This window comes from Salvelinus namaycush, chromosome 1, assembly GCF_016432855.1.
Source record: "Salvelinus namaycush isolate Seneca chromosome 1, SaNama_1.0, whole genome shotgun sequence".
In the NCBI taxonomy this organism is placed as follows: Eukaryota; Metazoa; Chordata; class Actinopteri; order Salmoniformes; family Salmonidae; genus Salvelinus; species Salvelinus namaycush.
Window position 1 is genome coordinate 46,572,299 of NC_052307.1, and position 23,046 is coordinate 46,595,344.

Here is a 23,046-nt window from a genome sequence, read left to right on the forward strand (position 1 = left end):
CTGCTCTGACAGCTGGTGCTTAAAGCTAGTGAGGGAGATAAGTGTTTCCAGTTTCAGAGATTTTTGTAGTTCGTTCCAGTCATTGGCAGCAGAGAACTGGAAGGAAAGGCGGCCAAAGGAAGAATTGGTTTTGGGGGTGACCAGAGAGATATACCTGCTGGAGCGCGTGCTACAGGTAGGTGCTGCTATGGTGACCAGCGAGCTGAGATAAGGGGGGACTTTACCTAGCAGGGTCTTGTAGATGACCTGGAGCCAGTGGGTTTGGCGACGAGTATGAAGCGAGGGCCAGCCAACGAGAGTGTACAGGTCGCAGTGGTGGGTAGTATATGGGGCTTTGGTGACAAAACGGATGGCACTGTGATAGACTGCATCCAATTTATTGAGTAGGGTTTTGGAGGCTATTTTGTAAATGACATCACCGAAGTCGAGGATTGGTAGGATGGTCAGTTTTACAAGGGTATGTTTGGCAGCATGAGTGAAGGATGCTTTGTTGCGGAATAGGAAGCCAATTCTAGATTTAACTTTGGATTGGAGATGTTTGATGTGAGTCTGGAAGGAGAGTTTACAGTCTAACCAGATACCTAGGTATTTGTAGTTGTCCACATATTCTAAGTCAGAGCCGTCCAGAGTAGTGATGTTGCACAGGCGGGCAGGTGCAGGCAGCGATCGGTTGAAGATATTACGGTTGAAGATAATATCAATTATTATTGATATTACGTTTTAATAAAAACGAACAACTTATCCTATAGATCCCTCTTAAGGATTTGCCCCAACATTTCTGTTTTATTTGGTCCAAACGATTAGCCCTATGTCCCTTGGGGGAGGTATATGTAGGCTGGGCTATTGATTTTATTTTCTTCCTCTTTTTTAATGTGGCATTTCTTTGGTGGGGAGGGGGAGACGTTGTGCATTGCTAACTGTTCCCGTTTTTTATTTTTTCGGAACACAGAATTGAGACTGAGCGTGGGGGTAATAGATCCAACGGGATATGTCGAGTTGTTTGGGAACTCGGCTGGGGTGTTCAGAGATTGTTATTTTATGTACACCATTTATTTTTATTTTATGGGATCGCAGCTATAACTATTATCCACCTTTACCCAGAGATGACTTGCACTAGAGTTCGATTACTGTTCGATGACGATGACTAGAACCTTAAATCTACTGACATGGAACTGCCATGGTCTAGGTCATGCAATAAAACGGAAAAAGATACTATGTGCTCTAAAAAAGGAAAAAGCAGACATCGTGCTATTACAAGAAACACACTTCTGTGATGCCAAACTCCGCAGAGCTTGGGTGGGACAGGTGTATTTCTCATCTTTCAAATCAAACAGTAGAGGTACAGCCATACTTATCCATAAGAATGTTCCATTCATAACTGACAAAAACATTTCTGATCCGGAGGGGAGATTTATTTTGATAACTGGGTCACTGTATGGGCAACCAATTACTATCTTAAACATATACGCCCCTAACACAGATACTACTTATTTCATGTCAAAAATGATATCCCTGGGGGCCTCCCGGGTGGCGCAGTGGTCTAGGGCACCAGAGACTCTGGGTTCGCGCCCAGGCTCTGTCGCAGCCGGCCGCGACCGGGAGGTCCGTGGGGCGACGCACAATTGGCCTAGCGTCGTCCGGGTTAGGGAGGGTTTGGCCGGTAGGGATATCCTTGTCTCAGGGCCGGGCGCAGTGCGCGCTAACCGAGGGGGCCAGGTGCACGGTGTTTCCTCCGACACATTGGTGCGGCTGGCTTCCGGGTTGGAGGCGCGCTGTGTTAAGAAGCAGTGCGGCTTGGTTGGGTTGTGCTTCGGAGGACGCATGGCTTTCGACCTTCGTCTCTCCCGAGCCCGTACGGGAGTTGTAGTGATGAGACAAGATAGTAATTACTAGCGATTGGATACCACGAAAATTGGGGAGAAAAGGGGGTAAAATTAAAAAAATAAATGCTGGCTGGAGATTTTAATTGTAAACTCAACCCAACCCTGGACAAATAATCTCAAATCCCCTCCACAAATCCTAGATCTGCAAAGATGTTGAACTCTCTTACTAAAGAAAGATCTATGGAATATACATACTACTCTAATGTCCATAACACCTACTCCCGTATAGATTACATTTTTATCCCAAAGATTTTCAAAAATTCAGCCACGTGTACAATCGGACCCATAGCACTTTCAGATCACGCCTTTGTCCACCTCCGCTTTGACCTCTGTAAAAATATTGCAAGGTCAAAGAGCTGGAAATTCAACACCTCCATGTTATCAAACGAAGTGTTCCATACATTGGTAACTACATGGATAGACAACTACACACAAGACAACAAAGACTCTCCTGTTTCTCCGGCCACAATGTGGGAAGCTGCCAAAGCCATACTAAGAGGTCATCTAATTGCATATGCTTCCTCTAAGAAAAAAGCAATGGAAGCACACAGGCTAGATCTTGAGAGGGAGCTGGAACACTGTAAAAAAGTACATAAACAATCCCCAGACAGCACCTCCTGGAGTCAACTTAAATCAGCCAAAGCCAAACTGAACTTGGACTACACTCTGGAGATTAAAAAAAATAAACTTTACCAAACAGAAATACCATGAGTTTAGCAATATGCCGTGTAAATTGCTTGCTTACCAATTAAAAAAAGAGCAGTCAGAGCGTACAATCATGGCTATCCGAACAGCAGAGGACGAGGTCACATATGACCCAAAAAAGATACATTTAACTTTTCATGATTTTTACTGCAAACTATATACTTCCGAGAGAAAACATACGGAGGCAGAACTCCATTCCTTCCTAGAGGGAATCTCGCTACCTAAACTATCAGAGACCGACCAAGAAGATCTCAACTCCCCCTTCACTCCTGAGGAGGTCCTGGAGGCAATTACCTCCATGTCACCTAGTAAGTCCCCAGGCCCAGATGGATTCCCCAGAGAGTTCTACAAAGCTTTTTGGCCCCAGCTTAGCCCTATTTTCATGCCAATGCTGGATGATTTTTGCAAAAACGGAGCTCTCCCAGACTTTATGCACACAGCTCGCATTACAGTGTTGCTCAAAAAAGACAAGGAACCTCTATCCTGCTCGTCCTTCCAGCCCATAAGCTTGTTGGATTTCTACTACAAAATAATTACCAAATTGCTCGCCAAAAGACTAAACACTCTTCTTCCCAAAATAATAAAAGCGGACCAAACTGGATTTATTAGAGACAGGTACTCTTCTGATAACATTCGCCGTCTTTTTGATATTATTGATCAAGTAAACGCACAGAAGACCCCTGTCCTGCTGGCTTCACTGGATGCTGAGAAGACGTTTGACAGGATGGAGTGGAGCTTTCTGTTCTCAGTCTTAGAAAAGTTCAATATGGGCCCAAACTTTATTAAATGGATTAAGTCCCTATACTCTCATCCAAATGCCATGGTGACTACTAACGGACTGAACTCTGACAGATTCCCTTTGGGACGGGGCACAAGACAAGGGTGCTCGCTGTCCCCCCTGCTCTACTTGTTGGGGGTGGAGCCTCTGGCAGAGTTGATAAGGAGCAAATCCAAGTATTATGGGTGTTTCTGCAGATTTCGCTCTATGCGGATAATGTCTTGCTCTACATATGCAACCCTGAGAAATCCCTCCCATTTTAGACACAATTGCTCAGTATGCCAAGTTTTCAGGATATAAGATACATTTTAACAAATCCACTGTTTGCCCTCTCAATCGTACACTCACCAGCTCTATGAAGACACACTGTCCATTCCAATGGAAGACACAGGGGTTTCAATACCTTAGGATCTTCGTAACACCAGATCTGAATAGCATTTTCAAGGAGAATTATCTTCCACTCCTGGATCGAATCAAGAACGATCTCGAAACCTGGATCTCCCTCCCAATTAGCTTAGTCGGAAGAATTAATGTAATCCGTATAAACATCCTCCCTAGATTGAACAATTTATTTCAGATGCTCCCATGCTATCTCCCGGTTTCCTTTTTCAAAACAACTAACTAAAGCATCAGCCAAATTTATATGGGGCAATAAAAAACCTAGGATCAAGTTCTCCACTCTTTCGAAACCTGAATCTAAGGGTAGTCTTGCCCTTCCCTCCCTTCAATTGTACTACTGGTCTGCCCAAATCCGCAACATGCTAACATGGATCACAAACAGACAAAACTCAACGTGGATTCAGATAGAAGCCCAATCCCGTGGTTCATTGCCCCTAAGCTCAATTATATTCATTAATAACTTTAGTGAAGTGGGCAACATAGCCAAAACCTTTGTGATTTACAGCACCCTACTAGCGTGGAGGGACTGTAAAAAATACCTGGACATTTCCTCCCAAATATGTTCTCACTCGCCTATAGTATGCAACCCAGACTTGCCAAAAGCCCTGAGTGATGCCAACTTTAATCTTTGGCATACTCTAGGAATCAGGACCTTTTCAGACCTATTTCATCAGAAAACCACTACACTGAAATCCTTTCAAGAGCTCTGCAGTGAATTCAATGTGCCAAGATCCATAAAAAATATATATATATCTTCAAATTAGACATTTAATTTCCTCATTTACTTCCAAGAGGAGGTTTAGAGCTCAGCTGAATGAAGTGGAAACCCTTCTTGCTACAGCACAATCATTTAAAGACAACATCTCCTATATCTATAGACTCCTTTCTGTACATGTAGGTCGAGTTAAAGTCGAGTTAAAGTGACTATGCATCGATAATAAACAGAGAATAGAGAACTTGGAACCTATACACGAGGTGAACAAAATAAACTAAACTCCCAGACTAGACCAGAACATTGCCACGCGCGTGTAAAGTCATCAGACTAATGAAAGTAAAGTCACGACACAGTCTTACCGTTGTCATTGTAGGATTGGACATGTCTGTAGAGCGCTCAACCTATGATACACTTGTGAGGAAAAAGTTTTGGTTTATTTCATTCCATTTACAAGTTGTCAATTTATTCATTGTCTTTTGTTTGGCTGTCAATCTTGAGTAAGGACATGCTCCTGACTACGCATAGAACTAGGTCCAGGCTACCTGGCCTGTGCGCAAATGTAGGCTTATAAATAAGCCCATTTGGGGATCTGATACTATTTCTGATTGTCTTAACTTAGCTTCTCAAAGTAATGTTTTCTTTGCCTCAAAAAGCAAGTTAACAAAGTCTGTTTTTAGATTCATTGAGAATGACAATAGTTCCTCAACGTAGACTATTTGAGAAAAAAATCCATCTCTCTCCCTTTCATTAACCACTCAGCATGAAAGGCGAAAAAATGTCATGCTCTGATCCATTGGAAATGTCATAAAAAAGGCCTACCTGATTTATTTTTTATCCTTGCGTAAATAGCATACAGCTGTGTCTGTCTGTCCGTAGCTCACTGGCACAAGAACTAAAGTCCCAGAATAGTTTATACAATGTTGCAAGTTTACTAGCAGGCCAGACCAAAGTTAATAGTTGATAAAATATTTCAAGTTCCTTGCAGACAGGCTATGCATAGCCAATGGAATTTATAAGATATTTATTTTTATCGGGATATTTTCTACCTGCAATGTTTTTAAATTTTAGCTTTATGTAGGCTATTTTTACATATTGGCAATGGCAATAGAAGTTACTTTCAGATTTGTATCATTTTCATTGAGATAAAAAATGTATTTAACCACATGATATTGATTTTGAGATATGAAGACTTTATTATAAATTAAATTTAAACTGTTCCATGAAAATGTGCATATGAAAATCATAACTGGCACGCAGATTAGTAGAAATGGTACCATAACTTGGCACTCCAAATGGAAAAGGTTGCCGACTGCTGGTGTAGCCTATTACCGGCAACTTCAGGAGGTTCATGGCAGAATCTGTGAAGGCTAGCAGCAGCAGGCAGCGGGAGGAGGGTCAGGAACAGATATTTTTCTTCTGGTTAGGATATATTAATCTCTGGCTCCCTCTTTATTCATTTGTGTGTCTTGATTTTTAAGTGCTATGCTTAAAGCATCAGGTAAAGTAACCTACAACCTATAGTTGATTTTATTCAAACATATATGGAAAAATACACATTTAAAAATGTTGACCAATCAACAGCCCTAGTGCAAAGGCTTTGAAGCACAGATATATCTCGTCTGTGTCTCAAATGGCACCCTATTCCCTACATAGGGTGCCATTTGGGACGTAGCCATGGATCAGGTCATGTCTCACTGCCCTACTACAGTCCTGTGAGTCATGAAGGCTCCCTGTCATTACCACTTGTTGTGTTCCTACCTCAGAGCCAGGAGCCGGCGGTACCCCCCCAACCTCCAGAAGGTTTAGATGAGGACTGCTACGAGGAGGCTGAGCCTTTTGTTCCAGACAATCCCTCCACAGGTATGCTCAACAAGTCATTAGATACAGCAGTCTCTCTCTCGCGCGCTCTCTCTCTGTCAAGAGCCATTGCCAGCAACTTGGGTTACTTTCACAATGGGATAAATGTAACCTTGTGCCGTTTCTACAGTCAAAGAATTACATTAGAAAGTTCTATTCATGTGTTATACATGTATTTGTGTTATTTTTCATCCTCAAACCTTCGAACTTCCAGTTGTGTACTGTGGATTTTAATCTACGTAAAAACCCACCGTATCTCTTTTTACCACATTCTGAAAAGTGGTGTCAAACAGGTGTGTCAAAAAAATAAATATTGAAATGCATCCTCTGTGTGAACATGTGTGCTCACGTGAGCATCTGTGTTTTCTCCAGACAAAGGTGACTCAGACAGCAGTCACTACGAGTCATACGGTGAGGAAGATGAGGAGTTTGTGAAGGACCGGGCCCACTACATCCAGTGGAGTGCTTCCCAGACCTGTCTGCGGCCCACTTCTGAGTCACGCATCTGTGGCTACCTGTGGAGGAAGAAATGGCTGGGCCAATGGACCAAACAACTCTTTCTCGTCCGCAACAATCTGCTGTTGGTAAGCACATTCCTAAGGACAAAACACACTGTACGATCATCTGCTAGGTGTCGACAAACGTGTTTTGAACATGTTTCATCCATGTAGCTTACTATAGCCTTAAAAAAAAGGCATTAACCTTGAAATGTCTGTTATATAAAGGAAGGAAGGGTTTGTATGGCTGTTTTATGTAGTATTCACAGAATAAAAAAGCATTGACCCCTAGTGGTCTGAATATAGACTTTGATCTCAAGCCCTTCTTATGACCAATTATATTTTCTGTGAACAGGTCTTGTAAATTAATGTATTCTTTCTACAGCTTGTCAGCGTATGTTCCCCCTGTTGATGATGCTTATTATGCATTATGGTTGAACCAAAAGATTAACTGTTACACAAACATTAAATGAAATTGGAAATATTTAAATATATAGGTGAAATTAAATTAAACGATGCATGTTGATGCGGATGTTATGCTAATACTAATGATAACAATGGCATAATATATTCAATATGCTGTGGGCTGTTGTCTTTTAACAGTTTCGCTCAATTCATTCTGATCAACCTAGCAATTACAGCACATCCCTCACTATTGTCATTGGTTGCACTAATTGCAACATAATATAACTTAGTTCAATCATTCATGACATTACCCTGAAAAAGGCACATTGATATTGTAACGTTGGTGTTTCTTTTACCCAATAATTTATAGCTTACAGTTTATTCACCGTCAGTCAGCAGCTCTACACTAAATCATTTTCTCTGGGTGTGCGCCAGCTCATGCTTTTTATTTACAGAATAGCCCATAAATTGTTCATCCTATTTGCCTGTTTCAAGTTGCTTCTAGTGCTACAAGTGGAGGGGCAGGTAGCCTAGTGCTTAAGGGTGTTGGGTCAGTAACCAAAATGTTGCTGGGGCGAATCCCAGAGCCGACTAGGTGAAAAACCTGTGGGTTTTTCAAGGGAACGACCGTTCCCTTGAGCAAGGCACTTAACCCTAATTGTGCCTGTAAGTCACTCTGGATAAGAGTGGCTGCTAAATTAGTAAAATGTTAGACAAAGTGATACTGGCAAGAGCGTTGTGTGGGTTTTCCTTTTCTTTGAAGATACCATCGAATTACTCCCACACACCTGCAACAAGCTCAGATGTCCTTTTCCTATTTTGAATCACAGTGCTACAAATGTGCCAAGGACCTCTACCCGCTGCTGGAGCTCAACCTGCGGGGCTGCCAGGTGGTTTACAAGTCCAAGCACAACAAGAAGATGCAGCATGAGCTCAAGGTTGTGACTGCTTCCGACACAGTGGTGATGGGCTTCCAGAGCTGTCAGCAGGCGGAGGAATGGAGGAAGGTTTGGAGGTGTTTGTCATTACAGCATAGTCCCACAGAGGACTGCGATAGACTAGCGTCCTGTCCATGGGGTGTACATGTACATCAAACTGCCTCACACTATAGAAACAGGAGAGGGCTCCTGCCCTATGGGCCGTTCTGGCTCAGACATGGTAACTATAGTCCCACGGTTTGACACAGCAATTGACTGAAAGAGAGCAAAGGGAGGGGTAAGAGGAAATGCCTTTTTGGATGTGTAATGCCCATGATTGTCCAAACAGGCATGCCTAGCCTATCTGAGATAAATGGCAGTTGTTAACAAGTTATTATCAGGATAGGAGAAATGGACAGTAGGATTGGGAGATATAGGGTATGCCTGTTATGGGGTATGGCTGTAGGTTATGGGGCGGTTTCCCGGACACAGATTAAGCATAGTCCTGGACTAAAAATAAAGATTAATCTTTTTAGCCCAGCACTAGACTTAATCTGTGTTTGGGAAACTGCACCAAAGAATTTTGTGTGTAATGTGTTTTCAATTCTTACTGGTTGTCCGGCTGGTCCCCTAGATCATTGAGGAGGTGAAGGGCTCCTCCTACTATGAGCCAGAGTCCCAAAGGTTGCCCTTGTTACTCAAGTGTGACAGACTGGACTCTTGCAGGGTAAGTCTTCTGCCACTATAAGAATTAAAGCTACTCCTGCCCCTAGTTAACATTAACATTCAATTAACTCAATTTGACTGAATAAGGTGGCTCAGGTTCTCTCAATGCTGACCTTTCATGTGTTGTTTCCCTCGCAGTCAAGCACAGTCATTCACACTTCAGACTCGGATGAAGAGAAAATGGCGCTGCCCTCTGCTCCCAGCAGTGTGGAAATGAAGGATAAAGGTAAGCCTATTCCCCCGTTTGTCAACATTAACAAATGCTGCTCTGTTTCAAAGACTATCAATAGCTCCATCTTAAGTTGCTTCGTAGGGACTGAACGAGTCACTGAGGACTCCGTGAGTAGTGAAGTGCGGTCAGTAATAAATGTGAAAATGAATGAAAAAAGAACTCTAATGAAAAGTAAGTAAATATACATTTTATCAATAATAATTGTGTTTTTTCTGCATGATAATATCGATTTCTGAACTATACTGAACACAATTATAAGCGCATCATGTAAAGTGTTAGTCCCATGTTTCATGAACTGAAATAAAAGAACACAGAACACTCTCAAATTTTGTGCACAAATATTTCTCCTTTGCCAAGATAATACATCCACCTGACATGTGTAGCATATCAAGAAAATTATTAAACAGCACGATCATTACACAGTTGCACCTTGTGTTGGGGACAATAAAAGGCCACTCTAAAATGTGCAGTTTTATCACACAACACAATGCCACAGATGTCTCAAGTTTGAGGGAGCGTGCAGTTGGCATGCTGACTGCAGGAATGTCCACCAGAACTGTTGCCAGAGAATTGAATGTTAACTTGTCCACCATAAGCCGCCTCCAACGTTGTTTTAGAGAATTTTGCAGTACGTCCAACCGGCCTCACAACCGCGGAACACGTGTAAGCACGCCAGCCCAGGACCTCCACATCCGGCTTCTTTACCTGCGGGATCGTCTGAGACCAGCCACCCGGATGGCTGATGAAACTGAGGAGTATTTCTGTCTGTAATAAAGCCCTTTTTGTGGGGAAAAACTCATTCTGATTGGCTGGGCCTGGCTCCCCAGTGGGTGGGCCTGGCTACCAAATGAGTGGGCCTATGCCCTCCCAGGCCAACCCATGGCTGTGCTGCTGTTCAGTCATGTGAAATCCATAGATTAGGACCTAATTTATTTATTTCAATTGACTGTAACTCATTAAAATTGTTGAAACCGTTGCATGTTGTGTACAGTACTTCCCAAATTTGCCCTAATCTGGTACAGAATGTGTAAGGAGGCCAGGGAAAGGCAGCCTCGCCGTGTGACTTTCTCCAGCCCTTCAAACTGTCACGATCGTCTTTAGGTGAAAAAGAGGACCAAGGCGCAGCGTGATATAAATACATCTTCTATTTATTTGAAGATGAAACGAACACCAATACAAACGACCGTGACACTAACAAACGAAAGTGCAGACACAAGCTACTAACATCAAACATAGACAATTACCCACAACCTACCTAATGCCTATGGCTGCCTAAATATGACTCTCAATCAGAGACAACGATAGACAGCTGTCTCTAATTGAGAACCAATCCAGGCAACCATAGACTTACATAAACACCTACACTGAACACAACCCCATGAACTCTACCAAAACCCCCTAGACAATACACACACCCTAGACTAGACAAAAAACACACACATCCCCCATGTCACACTCTGACCTAACTAAAATAATAAAGAAAACAAAGATAACTAAGGCCAGGGCGTGACACAAACTCAATGCAAGGCATTGACATGACTTGCGCATGTGTGTCTACGTACCCTATACTGACAACAAACGGATGCTTAAAGGCAGGCAGAGTGCTTCGCTGCCTTTTCATGTGTCAATATGTCTCATTAATTTTCATTGCACTCAAATAATACATGCATCAATATTGCACGCATGCATATTGGTGTGAACAAAGTAATGGGATAGGCAGGAGGATAGGCAAGAGGATAGGCAGAGCTCGCTCCTGCCTATGGACATCACAAGTCATCTGCTGCCTTTTGACGGTTACGTTAGTTTTGCTGATAGCTATGGTACTGTAAGCTGATCAGGATGGATAACATATTGCATCTGAAACAGTTTTCAAAGTTCTATTTTCTAGCGAGTGAACAGGGTGTGATAAGAGATGGAAGATCAACACCTGACCTACATCAAAGAAAGGGACAGAAGATACACGATCATTTTAATCTGAGTGGTATTCCCACGGGGGGACCAGGATGAATATGTATGAACTTTCCAATTTGTAAGTCGCTCTGGATAAGAGCGTCTGCTAAATGACTTAAATGTAAATGTAAATGGTATCAACGGATTAACTGGCACTGTGGCTTCGCTGCTAGCAGCCGACTCTACTGCTTCCCCTGCCTGCTGTTCTCCACCAGTAAAAGCGGTGGACAAAAGCCGGTTACTGCGACTTGAACAACTTACCTATAGCATTCAACAATAAGGTGACCAGATTTCTGGAATTAAAACCTGTGACATTTCCAGTTCGGCGGTCAATATATCATTAAAATATCCAATGTTATAATCTATGAAATAAAAAATGGGGACAATTCCAGTTTCATGTATTTAGTCTAACAGGCACCCTGTGATAGACAGAGAAAACAACTATATTACAGAAACACTACAGACAAGACAGAACTGTCCGATCTGAACAGCCATTCAGTGGTCCTGAGCAAAATTGGAAAAACAGAAACAATAGTATATGTGAAATACTTTACAAAATAATAAAGAAATAAGATGATGACGAGATTGGTAACTATATAATAAACTTATACCAACCTAATCTGTATATTTCTCAGAAGAATGTATTTTCTTCAGGATTGCTCTGTCTTTGGCCAGCTTCTCCGTGAACTCCTGTCAGGGGAGGTTGACGTTTTTCTTCACAATAAGCATGGCCTTGATGGTAGGAACAGTGAACCTATTTCTTGCTGCTGTCCATATATCATTCATTTGGGAGAACACTCTCTTGACTGGTGCATTACTTCCAGGTAAGCACATGACAACAGACGCTAATCTAGGCAGGTTAGTGTTTGGGATGTCATTCTCTTTGAAGTGGGTAACCACTGTGCTCCATCTCTGACTAAGCGGTTTCTCAGATGTTTTCCATTCTTCAAGCGATCCCCCCTTTAGGAACTCTTGAAGGCCAGTAACCTCATCAAACAATGCATCCTCATTGATGGTCACATTAGAGCATTTTTTCTGCAGTGTGGCTGCTGCCTTCTGGATCTCTTCACGCTGAGGTTGCCTTTTTAAAGGAGACAATGTAAATCTTATAGATTATCTGTGTGCTTTCCCTATTCTTGCAAGTATTTCACAGCCGTAGTGAAGAATGATTGGGATGTTTTGAGAAAACTCTCTTTAGACATTGCTCCATTTTCCTCTAGCTCTTTCAGAAGTCCTCTGACCAAAACTGGAATGAAGTTGTCATCACATCTTGCAGTAAATTTTGCCTCAACGTTTCCCAGAATTGCAGCTGACTCCACAGCACAGCGGTCCTGGCCTTCAAGCATCTTGATCGTGTCACTGAATACGGTCAGGTTTCCATGGACAAAGGCCAGCCAAAGTTCAGTCAGTGGATCTTCGAACATTGTTCGCTGGACAACAGGGCTTTTGTCTTCAGAAAGAAAAAAGGATTTCAATGGCACGTACATTTTCAGCACTCTTTCTAGAGCAGGGAGCATGGACAGCCAGCGAACATTGCTGTGTCCTAAAATGTTATGGTACTCCTGGCCAACAAACTCACAAAAGCTCTTCAGTCTTTCTACTTTGACGGTGAAAATATGAAAATATCCAAATATCTTTGTGAGCAGGTACTCAACATCAAGGGGAATCATATCCAAAGCTGTTCTGGCCGTGTTATGAATGGTGTGGGCAGGACAACCTAAGCCAATCACATCCCGCTGCAGAGCATTTTTAACTTTGGTATGGACATTGACCCTTCCCAGCCTATTCAGTCCTCCAAAGTTGGTATTTGTGTTGTCGGCAGAGAATGCCACGATTTTGTTATCCAGGTAAAATTTTGGGATGACCACCAGGACCTCAGCTGCAATTTCCTCTGTTGTTTCTCCTTTCAATTCAACAAAATCAAGCAGTTTTGTTTCCACCGATGTGCTGCCATCATATATCTTACAATATCTGACTACTATTGGCAGCAGCTTTACATGTCCATGATTGGATGCATTAATGGACAGGGACACAAATTCAACCTGGTCTAGGTCCTGTGTTATCAAAGTAGTTGCCCATGGTGCTAACACGTTACTCACTATGGCGTCACATTTTGTCCTAGCACATGTAGACTTTGGCTTTTAAAGCTTCCGTGTCAGTTGTGCTGTGCTGTCCATAGATCTGTAACTATGATTGTGTCGCATAGTGTGTGTGGTATGCAAAGACACCCTCCTGCACAGCTAATTCATATTATTCTTGGGAAGGCTCTACCTTGAAGAGTGTGGTGACAGAGGGCATACCAACACGGGCAATCAGAGAGGCTTTATGCTTTTCCGTCTGTTGATGTTCTACCACTGTCGTTCCTCCCCCGCTGCCAATTGAAAAAGAGGAATTACAAAGGGTGCAGTGAACCATTCTATCGTCTTGACCTGAGTGTATAAATGGAAATTCTCTCATCATGTTGCCATTAAAATGTAATTTCCGTTTCTTGGAAAGAGCCATTGTACCTCCTCCGTCTGCTCTTCTTCACTCTCCTTGACACTCTCCTTGAGTCACTCTCCTTGAGTCACTCTCCTTGAGTCACTCTCCTTGAGTCACTCTCCTTGAGTCACTCTCCTTACATTCTTAACTTTTTCTTCTCCTCCAATCTTTCTCCTCCTCTTTTCTTCAATCGTCTTCCTTCTCTTTCTTCCTTTCTTTCTCTTTACCTTTCCACCTCACTCTTCTACACTCTCCTCGCTTCACTCGTTTTACTCCCTTCATTTTTCCTTTTCACTATCTTCTCCTTCCTCTCCAATCTTTAATAATAAATAGTACACTATTAGATAAAATACTTTGGTTAACAGATTCCCATTGGTTGCCTCATTTTTGTATTTTCTCTCAAAAACATTGTTTGGAATAATACATTGGCAGGCTCTGTAATCATATCTTTACATTCCCTCCTCTAGTTAAATAAAGATTTAATTAAAATTAATATAAATAAAAATATCTCCTTCACACTTCTTCCTATCCAGTCTTCATCCTCTCCTTCCTTTCCACTCTCTAACAGAAAACATTATGCCGATGTTATCCATGAAAATTTCTAAATAAATGTTCACACTATTAAAATTGTAATCTACAAATAAATATTGCCATAATTAATTGTGCATTCATTTAATATAATCATATTTTCAAAAAAGCCCGTCCACTGCATGTTTACATGTGAAAGTTTTATAACCTAGCTACCATAAAAGTAGCAAGCTAACCTAGCTAGCTTCTCTGAACCACCCATCCCGGATCCGGGATAATTGTCATCAGCAACGCTGAATAGCATAGCGCCACAGTCAAATAATATTACTAGAAAATATTCATATTCATGAAATCACAAGTGCAATATTGCAAAACACAGCTTAGCCTTTTGTTAATCCACCTGTCGTCTCAGATTTTGAAATTATGCTTTACAGCGAAAGCAATACAAGCGTTTGTGTAAGTTTATCGATCGCTCGACAAAACATTAAGTACACTTAGCATCAGGTAACTTGGTCACGAAAATCAGAAAAGCAATCAAATTAATCGTTTACCTTTGATGATCTTCGGATGTTTTCACGCACGAGACTCCCAGTTAGACAAAAAATGTTCCTTTTGTTCCATAAAGATATTTTTATATCCAAATACCTCCGTTCGTTTGGCGCGTTATGCTTAGAAATCCACAGGAAAAAGCGGTCACGACCACGCAGACAAAAATTCCAGATAATATCCATAATGTCCACAGAAACATGTCAAACATTTTTATAATCAATCCTCAGGTTGTTTTTCAAATATCTATTCGATAATATATCAACCGGGAGTGTTGGTTTTTCAATAAGACCGGGAGTAACAATGGCCGCCTTTCTCTGTTGCGCACAACTCACTCTGAGAGCCCCCACCTATCCACTTACGCAATGTGATCGTTCTCGCTCATTTTTCAAAATAAAAGCCTGAAACTATGTCTAAAGGCTGTTGACACCTTATGGAAGCCATAGAAAATGGTTGATATCCCTTTAAATGGGCAATAGGGATGCATAGGAACAGAGAGGTTTCAAAAACAGGGGCACTTCCTGATTGGATTTTCCTCAGGTTTTAGCCTGCAATATCAGTTCTGTTAAACTCACAGACAAAATTTTGACAGTTTTGGAAACTTTAGAGTGTTTTCTATCCTAATCTGACAATTATATGCATATTCTAGTTTCGGGGGCTGAGAAATAGGCAGTTTCAAATGGGTACGTTTTTTAGCCAAAAACAAAAATACTGCCCCCTACACTTAAGAGGCTAGCTAACCTAGTCTACATAGCTAACGTTAGCTAGCATAGCCTATTTAAAACTTTATAGAGCAGATCATCTATCTATATAATAAATTGTGACATTATAACATCACTACTGTAGCTAGTGTCTCAAACGATTGTAACTTAACGTTACCTGGCTTGAAAATACATTTGTGGTGATGTTGTGGTTTCACTTGACACTTGCTAGCTTCTGGCCGAGTTTTCCACAGCAGCTTTCTCTAAAACTAGCGCAAGCAAGTAGTTAGTAGAAGAAGAAGAGTGAATGAAGCTGCTATAGCGAGCAAAACAAGCACACAGGCGGGATTGAGACGTCAACCGGTAGGCTCTGCTGCCCGGTCTTTCTTGCCAGTAAAATATTATTTCACTTTGCGGTCTGTTTTTAACGCACAGTTAAAAACGGGGACATTTCTGGGTACAGCTCCAGCTGGGGACAGGCAACCAAAAATGGGGACTGTCCCCATTTTCAGCTTCTTGATATGACACCTGTCAGGTGGATGGAATATTTTGGCAAAGGAGAAATGTTCACTAACAGGGATGTAAACACATTTGTGCACAACATTTGAGAGAAATAATATTTTTGTGCACATGGAACATTTCTGGGATCTTTTATTTCAGCTCATGAAACATGGGACCAACACTTTACATGTTGAGTTTATATTTTTGTGCAGTGTATATTCGGTCAATAGAAAAACAAGTACCATTTAAGATTGATTTCTTGAAACCGTAATATAAACTGGTTATATTATATCGTGGAACACAATCTTCAAAAAGGCAGCAACCTCAGTAGTGGCGCTTGCTTTAGCAGACAAGACTCTTATTTCCCGAGACCTTATCACAGTCAAGACACAACTATTTTATAGTAAAAAAAACGATGTAATGTAACAAAATAAAATAGAACAGAATATTTTTCCAAATTGTAAAAGTTGGCAGTGCGAAGTGATGCGCATCTCATGCCTGGAACAGTTATTCTCAAAGAGTGATCATTTGAAACGGGACTCAATTTGACAAGTTGAATAAAATGTCAGGGTGACAATCAAAAATCTGTCTTCTTTTTAATATACACATGTTCGGTACAGTTTATTCTTCCTGTTCTTTTCTAAATGGGCAATTCCACATTGAACACTGCATGGGGATGTATTACAGCCACCACATCTGTTTGGTGAGTAGGCCTAGGCTTAATGATTCTGAGTAGCAAAGTAGCCTAAGCGGAAAATAGACGAGACACAATTATTCCAAAACTGCAGCTCGTTGTTGGAACACATTTTGAATGTGATAAAACTGTCATCAATTGGCAAGGAATGTAGCTTGTGTCAGTTAGATATGTTTTTATAGACATGTATTTCTGTAGGCCTAATGGGAGCTTGTGTGGACACTCAGGACGCTTTTGTAGAGGGAGCAGTCAGAACCCAATTGAGTGAGACAAAGGGGAAAGGGAATTTAGGGAAAAGAACTGCGTGATGCTTGGCTTGGTTTCATTCTTATGTCTGGCAAATGCAGGCCTATGGAACAGTAGAGTCAAAGAAAATTTACGTTGTATTCAAGACAAAATGTCAATTGTTTTCTAAGCACAATTCACCAAAAAAATGTATGATCTCTGGTTAAAGATCAAGTTTTGACGTCCGTCGAGATTCATGCCCACCCCTACCTCTGACATATTTGAACATTTTTACAACTTGTCTCAGCAGCATACATATGTGATGCAACGAGGGTAGAAATAGCTTATTTGGACAATATTACTTACCAAGCAGAGCTGTTTTATCAAGGTACAAATATCCTGTGCTTTTTAATTTTGAGTATAGGCATACAGACACAGTTTGGCTACATTGTAACTACGAAGTTATCACGTTTGAGGTATGACCCAGATGCAGACAGAGTTGAAGACACAAACGTTTATTCCTAACAGGAGCAGGCAAACGACAGCTCAAGGCAGGCAGGAGTCAATAATCCAGAGAAGGTATAAAGTGTCCAGAACGGCAGGCAGTCTCAGGGTCAGGGCAGGCAGAATGATCAAAACTATGAAGTACTAGAAAACAGGAGCAGAAAAACAGGCAGGAGCAGGGAAACAAATGCTGGTAGATTTGACAAACTAAACAAACTGGCAACAGACAAACAGAAAACACAGGTATAAATACACGGGATAATGGGGAAGATGTGCGACACCTGGAGGGGGGTGGAGACAATCACAAAGACAGGTGAAACAGATCAGGGTGTGAAAGAAGTGGGGTGGCAGGTAGCCTAGGGGTTAGAGCATTGGGCCAGTATTCGAAAGGTTGCTAGATCGAATCCCAGAGCTGACAAGGTAAAAATCTGTTCTGCCTCTGAACTGTTCCTCGGCGGTCATTGTAAATAAGAATTTGTTCTTATTTAACTTAAAAAAGTGGCCACAGTTGTGTTTGCATATGGGGCTCAGCCGATTGATGTTAGGAAAATGGGAAAATATATGGCAAAAATGCAAAATGGAGTTAAAACAGCTTGAATCATGTAATTTCATGGTTTTGAAAGGTAAAGTGAAATTAAAAATGTAATATCATGGTGCACGCAGCTCAAATTATATGTAACATTCCCCTCCTCATGGACTGCGCCAGATTTGCCAGTTCTTGCTGTGAGATGTTACCCCACTATTCCACCAAGGCACCTGCAAGTTCCCGGACATTTCTGGGGGGAATGGCCCTAGCCCTCACCCTCCGTTCCAACAGGTCACAGACGTGCTCAATGGGATTGAGATCTGGGCTCTTCGCTGGCCATGGCAGAACACTGACATTCCTGTCTTGCAGCAAATCACGCACAGAACGAGCAGTATGGCTGGTGGCATTATCATGCTGGAGGGTCATGTCAGGATGAACCACATGAGGGAGGAGGATGTCTTCCCTGTAACGCACAGTGTTGAGATTGCCTGCAATGACAACAAGCTCAGTCCGATGATGCTGTGACACACCGCCCCAGACCATGATGGAACCTCCACCTCCAAATCGATCCCGTTCCAGAGTACAGGCCTCGGTGTGACGCTCATTCCTTTGACGATAAACACAAATCCGACCATCACCTCTGCTGAGACAAAACCGCGACTCATCAGTGAAGAGCACTTTTTGCCAGTCCTGTCTGGTCCAGCAACGGTGGGTTTGTGCCCATAGGCGACGTTGTTGACGTGATGTCTGGTGAGGACCTGCCTTACAACAGGCCTACAAGCCCTCAGTCCAGCCTCTCTCAGCCTATTGCGGACAGTCTGAGCACTGATGGAGGGATTGTGCGTTCCTGGTGTAACTCGGGCAGTTGTTGTTGCCATCCTGTGCCTGTCCCGCAGGTGTGATGTTCGGATGTACCGATGTCTCCCTGTAGTGCTGTCTTAGGCGTCTCACATTACGGACATTGCAATTTATTGCCCTGGCCACATCTGCAGTCCTCATGCCTCCTTGCAGCATGCCTAAGGCACGTTCACGCAGATGAGCAGGCATCTTTCTTTTGGTGTTTTTCACAGTCCGTAGAAAGGCCTCTTTAGTGTCCTAAGTTTTTATAACTGTGACCTTAATTGCCTACCGTCTGTAAGCTGTTAGTGTCTTAACGACCGTTCCACAGGTGCATGTTCATTAATTGTTTATGGTTCATTGAACAAGCATGGGAAACAGTGTTAAAACCCGTTACAATGAAAATTCATAAAAATCCAAATAACTTCACAGATCATCTTTGAAAGACAGGGTCCTGAAAAAGGGACGTTTCTTTTTTTGCTACGTTTATAAAATTGACATATCTATTTTAATACAGACAAGCTCAAAACATTACTATTCTTTGAAAATGTCAAATTACCCAATGGATCATGATAGTTTTTTGTTAAAAAAAGTGGGGGTGCAAAAATTTGCACCCTTATTTTGAAAGTGGTGATGCAGCGGCTCCGTTTGCTCAGCCGCCTATGGTAGCGCTGACTACAAGGAATTTTGTGTATGTAGCACTGTCTAAAAGTAGGCCTACTCACTGGCATTTGGGTCGCTGTCTGTGGTGTTGAAAGTCTCCTGTTCGTGCATGGCAGTTGCGTGGGGCACAAGCTATTAGGGCCTGTGAATGTGTGTCTAATGGTTGCGCTGCCTGCTTGCTCCTGTTTGATGGTTGGTTGTGATTGTTTGTAATCTTTATGATCATATAAAAAACATGAGCTGGTGCACACCCAGAGAAAATAATTTGATGTAGAGGTGCTGACTAACGGCGAATAAACTATAAAAATAAAGAGTTGCATACTCTATATATAAACTCCCAGTATTTTATTGGGTAAATCACCAATGTTTCGGCATCATTGTGCAGCGTTTCTGCATCACTGTGCACAGTGATTTCCCGAAACGTTGGTGATTTACCCAATAAATTACTGGGAGTTTATATATAGAGCGCGCGACTCTATTTTTATAGCTTATCTTTGTGATCGTGTCATACCGATAAACACCGAAAGTGCCTACCCGGCCTCAGACCTTACCGCACGTCACTGCTGTGAAGATAGTGTGGTATTGTTAACCTTGTTTGGTCTAGCTTTAAGTCATAACAGGCACGTTGTTGGTGTAATACTGGCTCATTGTGAATGGGGGATTCCTGGGGAATTGGATTGTCACCTTTTGCACCATTAGAGTCTGGAGGTGTCCTCAACAGGTTAGCAAACTCCATGAACTGTGCCAGGCCAACATAAGGGGAGGAAAGAGAGATACTAATTATATTTAATTATATTATTATAAATGTTTTTTCTGTTTTTTGGGGTACAAATTTTCTGGTTTTAGATATAGGTGTCAAGTGTGCTCCCTCTCTGGCCTCTAGGTCACCAGGCTGCTCGTTATGTCGCACACCTGTCACCATCGTTACACGCACCTGTGCGTCATCACACACCTGGACTCCATCACTTCCTTGATTACCTGCCCGATATATGTCACTCCCTTTGGTTTCTTCCCCAGGCGTCATTGTTTCTGTTCCAGTGTCATGTCTGTGTTTTGTATTACGTTATGTTTATTTATTAAAACACATACTCCCTTAAAACACTCACTCTCAGCGCACTCATTACAATAGGCTATGTCTGAAGTGACACCCTATTCCCTACATAGTGCACTACTTTTGAACAGAGCCGTATGGGCCCTGGTCAACAGTAGTGTCACGGATCCCCCCGGTACTGCTGCTCATTCTGTGCACTAGTTCCGGAGGTCTATGTCACTGCCCTCTAGGTGTCACTGAACTGTTTGATTACGCACACCTGGTACCCATTCTCCCCTGATTAGTAATTGTATAAGTGTGCCTTTTGTTCACCCTTGTATTGTCAATTATTGTTCCCATTTCTGTTGGTCGTGTGAGTTGTTTCAGCTTTTGTGCTGCATCATTTGTGTATTACGGGTCCCGTGTCGTTCTATGAGGTTTACCCTCGCTCTTTTGTTTGGGTACATCCCAGTGTTTTGTATACGTGTTTGTTTTGGGTGTATTAAAACCCCTATTATGTATTCCTGCACCTGTCTCCAAATCCTTTATACCAGTGTGACAAGTAGTGGACTCCATAAGGAATGTGGAGCCATTTCAGACACAGCCATAGGCCCTGCCCAGCTTGTTTGTTGCCTTGATTGTATAATTAGATAACTGGGGATAGAGAAGGTGATGGAAGTCACACCACATACATGCATAGCTACCTCTTCATGGTGATTTATTTTCAATGTCCATTGATTTGGGTTTGAACTTCATGACTAGAGAACGTATAATGGCCAAAGAAATGTACAAACCGTATGATATTGTCATCTTTGTGTAAGAGTTTGACCTCAAACCAGGTTGAAATTGCCCACCAAACAGTTTATTTCTGTTGTCAATGTGTTCTTTTTCCACCCTCTGTCTGGTAGCCTGCTCTCTCAGGTAGCCTGCGCAGGACCTGTTTGTGCTGTCTTGCTAACTCCTGACCATAGGCGTTAGTGCCAGACAGTCCTGACCATAGGCATTAGTGCCAGACAGTCCTGAACATAGGCGTTAGTGCCAGACAGTCCTGACCATAGGCGTTAGTGCCAGACAGTGCTGACCATAATAGTTAGATGATAGCCTGGTCTGGCATGATCTCAAGACTCTCGTGACCTTTGACCCCATCCCTGTTTGGGCTGCAGGGTTCCTGAATGTGCTGATGAACTGCCAGTGGCAGAGCCTGTTGTGCCAGGTACAGGGCGGGGTGCTGAAAATGTTCCGAGACGAGGGCTGTGAAGAGTGCCCTCAGTACACGGTACAGCTGAAAGGCTGCCAGGTTCGACCGGGCCCCGACACACCTCAGGCCTACCGCATCACTGTGGTTCAACACGGAGACCATGTGGCAGTACTGGAGGTAAGGGCTCCGGGGGTGAAGTTCCCCCTAGGTACAGACAGATCAAGGATCAGCTCCCCCTCCCCCTATCTTAACCTTAACTATTAGTTGGAGAAATGCAAAACTGACCCAAAATCAGTGACTATGGGTAACATCACCCTTTCTCCCTGGTAAGGATATAGACAGACTAGACTGTATGAAGAAATAAGGGGGTCAGGAATAGTTCATGGATCACTATTACTTTATTATATTTATTTTATAGTAATTTAGCAGATGCTCTTACACGGAACCCAAACCGGCTGCGCGCGTGCGCCATCGTGCGCTATCGTGCATAAATGTATTTTGTCCCCCTACACCAAACGCGATCACGACACGCAGGTTAAAATATCAAAACAAACTCTGAACTAATGACATTATTTTGGGGACAGGTCGAAAAGTATTAAACATGTATGGCAATTTAGCTAGTTAGCTTGCACTTGCTAGCTAATTTGTCCTATTTAGCTAGCTTGCTGTTGCTAGCTAATTTGTCCTGGAATATAAACATTGAGTTGTTATTTTACCTGAAATACACAAGGTCCTCTCATCCGACAATTAATCCACACATAAAATGGCCAACCAAATAGTTTCTAGTCATCTCTCCTCCTTCCAGGCTTTTTCATCTTTGAACTTATATGGTGATCAGTATCTAAACTTTCATAGTATTACCACGACTACCGGCAAAACAGTTCGTCTTTCAATCACCCACGTTGGTATAACCAATGAGAAGATGGCACGTGGGTACCTGCTTCTATAAACCAATGAGGAGATGGGAAAGGCAGGAATTTCAGCGTGATCTGCGTCAGAAATAGAAAGGAGTTCTATTTTAGCCCTTGGCGTCGCAGGTGGGAACAGTGTGGGTGCAATAATTGAATAACATGGATTTATAAATGTATTTTGCCAGAGCAACTTACATGCTGACCACACCGTTCGTGTCGCACGCATGCAAAATCAATTTAAACATACATGTTATTCAATTACTGCACTCACACTGCTCGCATGCGCCAATGAGCGTCTGCATTGCCAAGCGCTAAAATATAAGTCATTTCTATTTGTGACGCTGAACGCGGTGCAAGTCCTGCCTCTCTCATCTCCTCATTGGTTTATAGGAGCAGATACTCACGTGCCATCTTCTCATTGGTTATACCCACATGGGTGATTGAAAGATGAACTGAGTTTCGTCGGTTGTCGTGGTAACTATGAAAGTTAGTTGCCAATCACCATATAAAGTCCAAAGAAGAAAAAGCCTGGAAGGAGAGATGACTAGAAACGATTTGGTTGACCATTTTATGTGTGGATTAATTGTCATTGTAGAGGACCTTGTGCATTTCAGGTAAAATAACAACCTAATGTTTA

The 23,046-nt window shown here is 42.3% G+C and overlaps 1 protein-coding gene across 3 annotated transcripts in view; it reads left to right on the plus strand.

Annotated features, from left to right (window-relative positions):
* Positions 1 to 23,046, plus strand: part of si:dkey-220o5.5 (actin filament-associated protein 1-like 2) — a 92,109-nt gene that overhangs the window by 58,304 nt on the left and 10,759 nt on the right. For 2 of the 3 annotated variants that reach the window (XM_038989652.1, XM_038989670.1), the window contains exons 5-10: positions 6,244 to 6,340; positions 6,710 to 6,921; positions 8,070 to 8,246; positions 8,791 to 8,883; positions 9,021 to 9,108; positions 21,464 to 21,675. In XM_038989652.1, coding sequence (XP_038845580.1) covers positions 6,244 to 6,340; positions 6,710 to 6,921; positions 8,070 to 8,246; positions 8,791 to 8,883; positions 9,021 to 9,108; positions 21,464 to 21,675 — 879 coding nt within the window. The remainder of the gene's footprint in view (positions 1 to 6,243; positions 6,341 to 6,709; positions 6,922 to 8,069; positions 8,247 to 8,790; positions 8,884 to 9,020; positions 9,109 to 21,463; positions 21,676 to 23,046) is intronic. The other variant, XM_038989661.1, reaches the window with a different exon arrangement.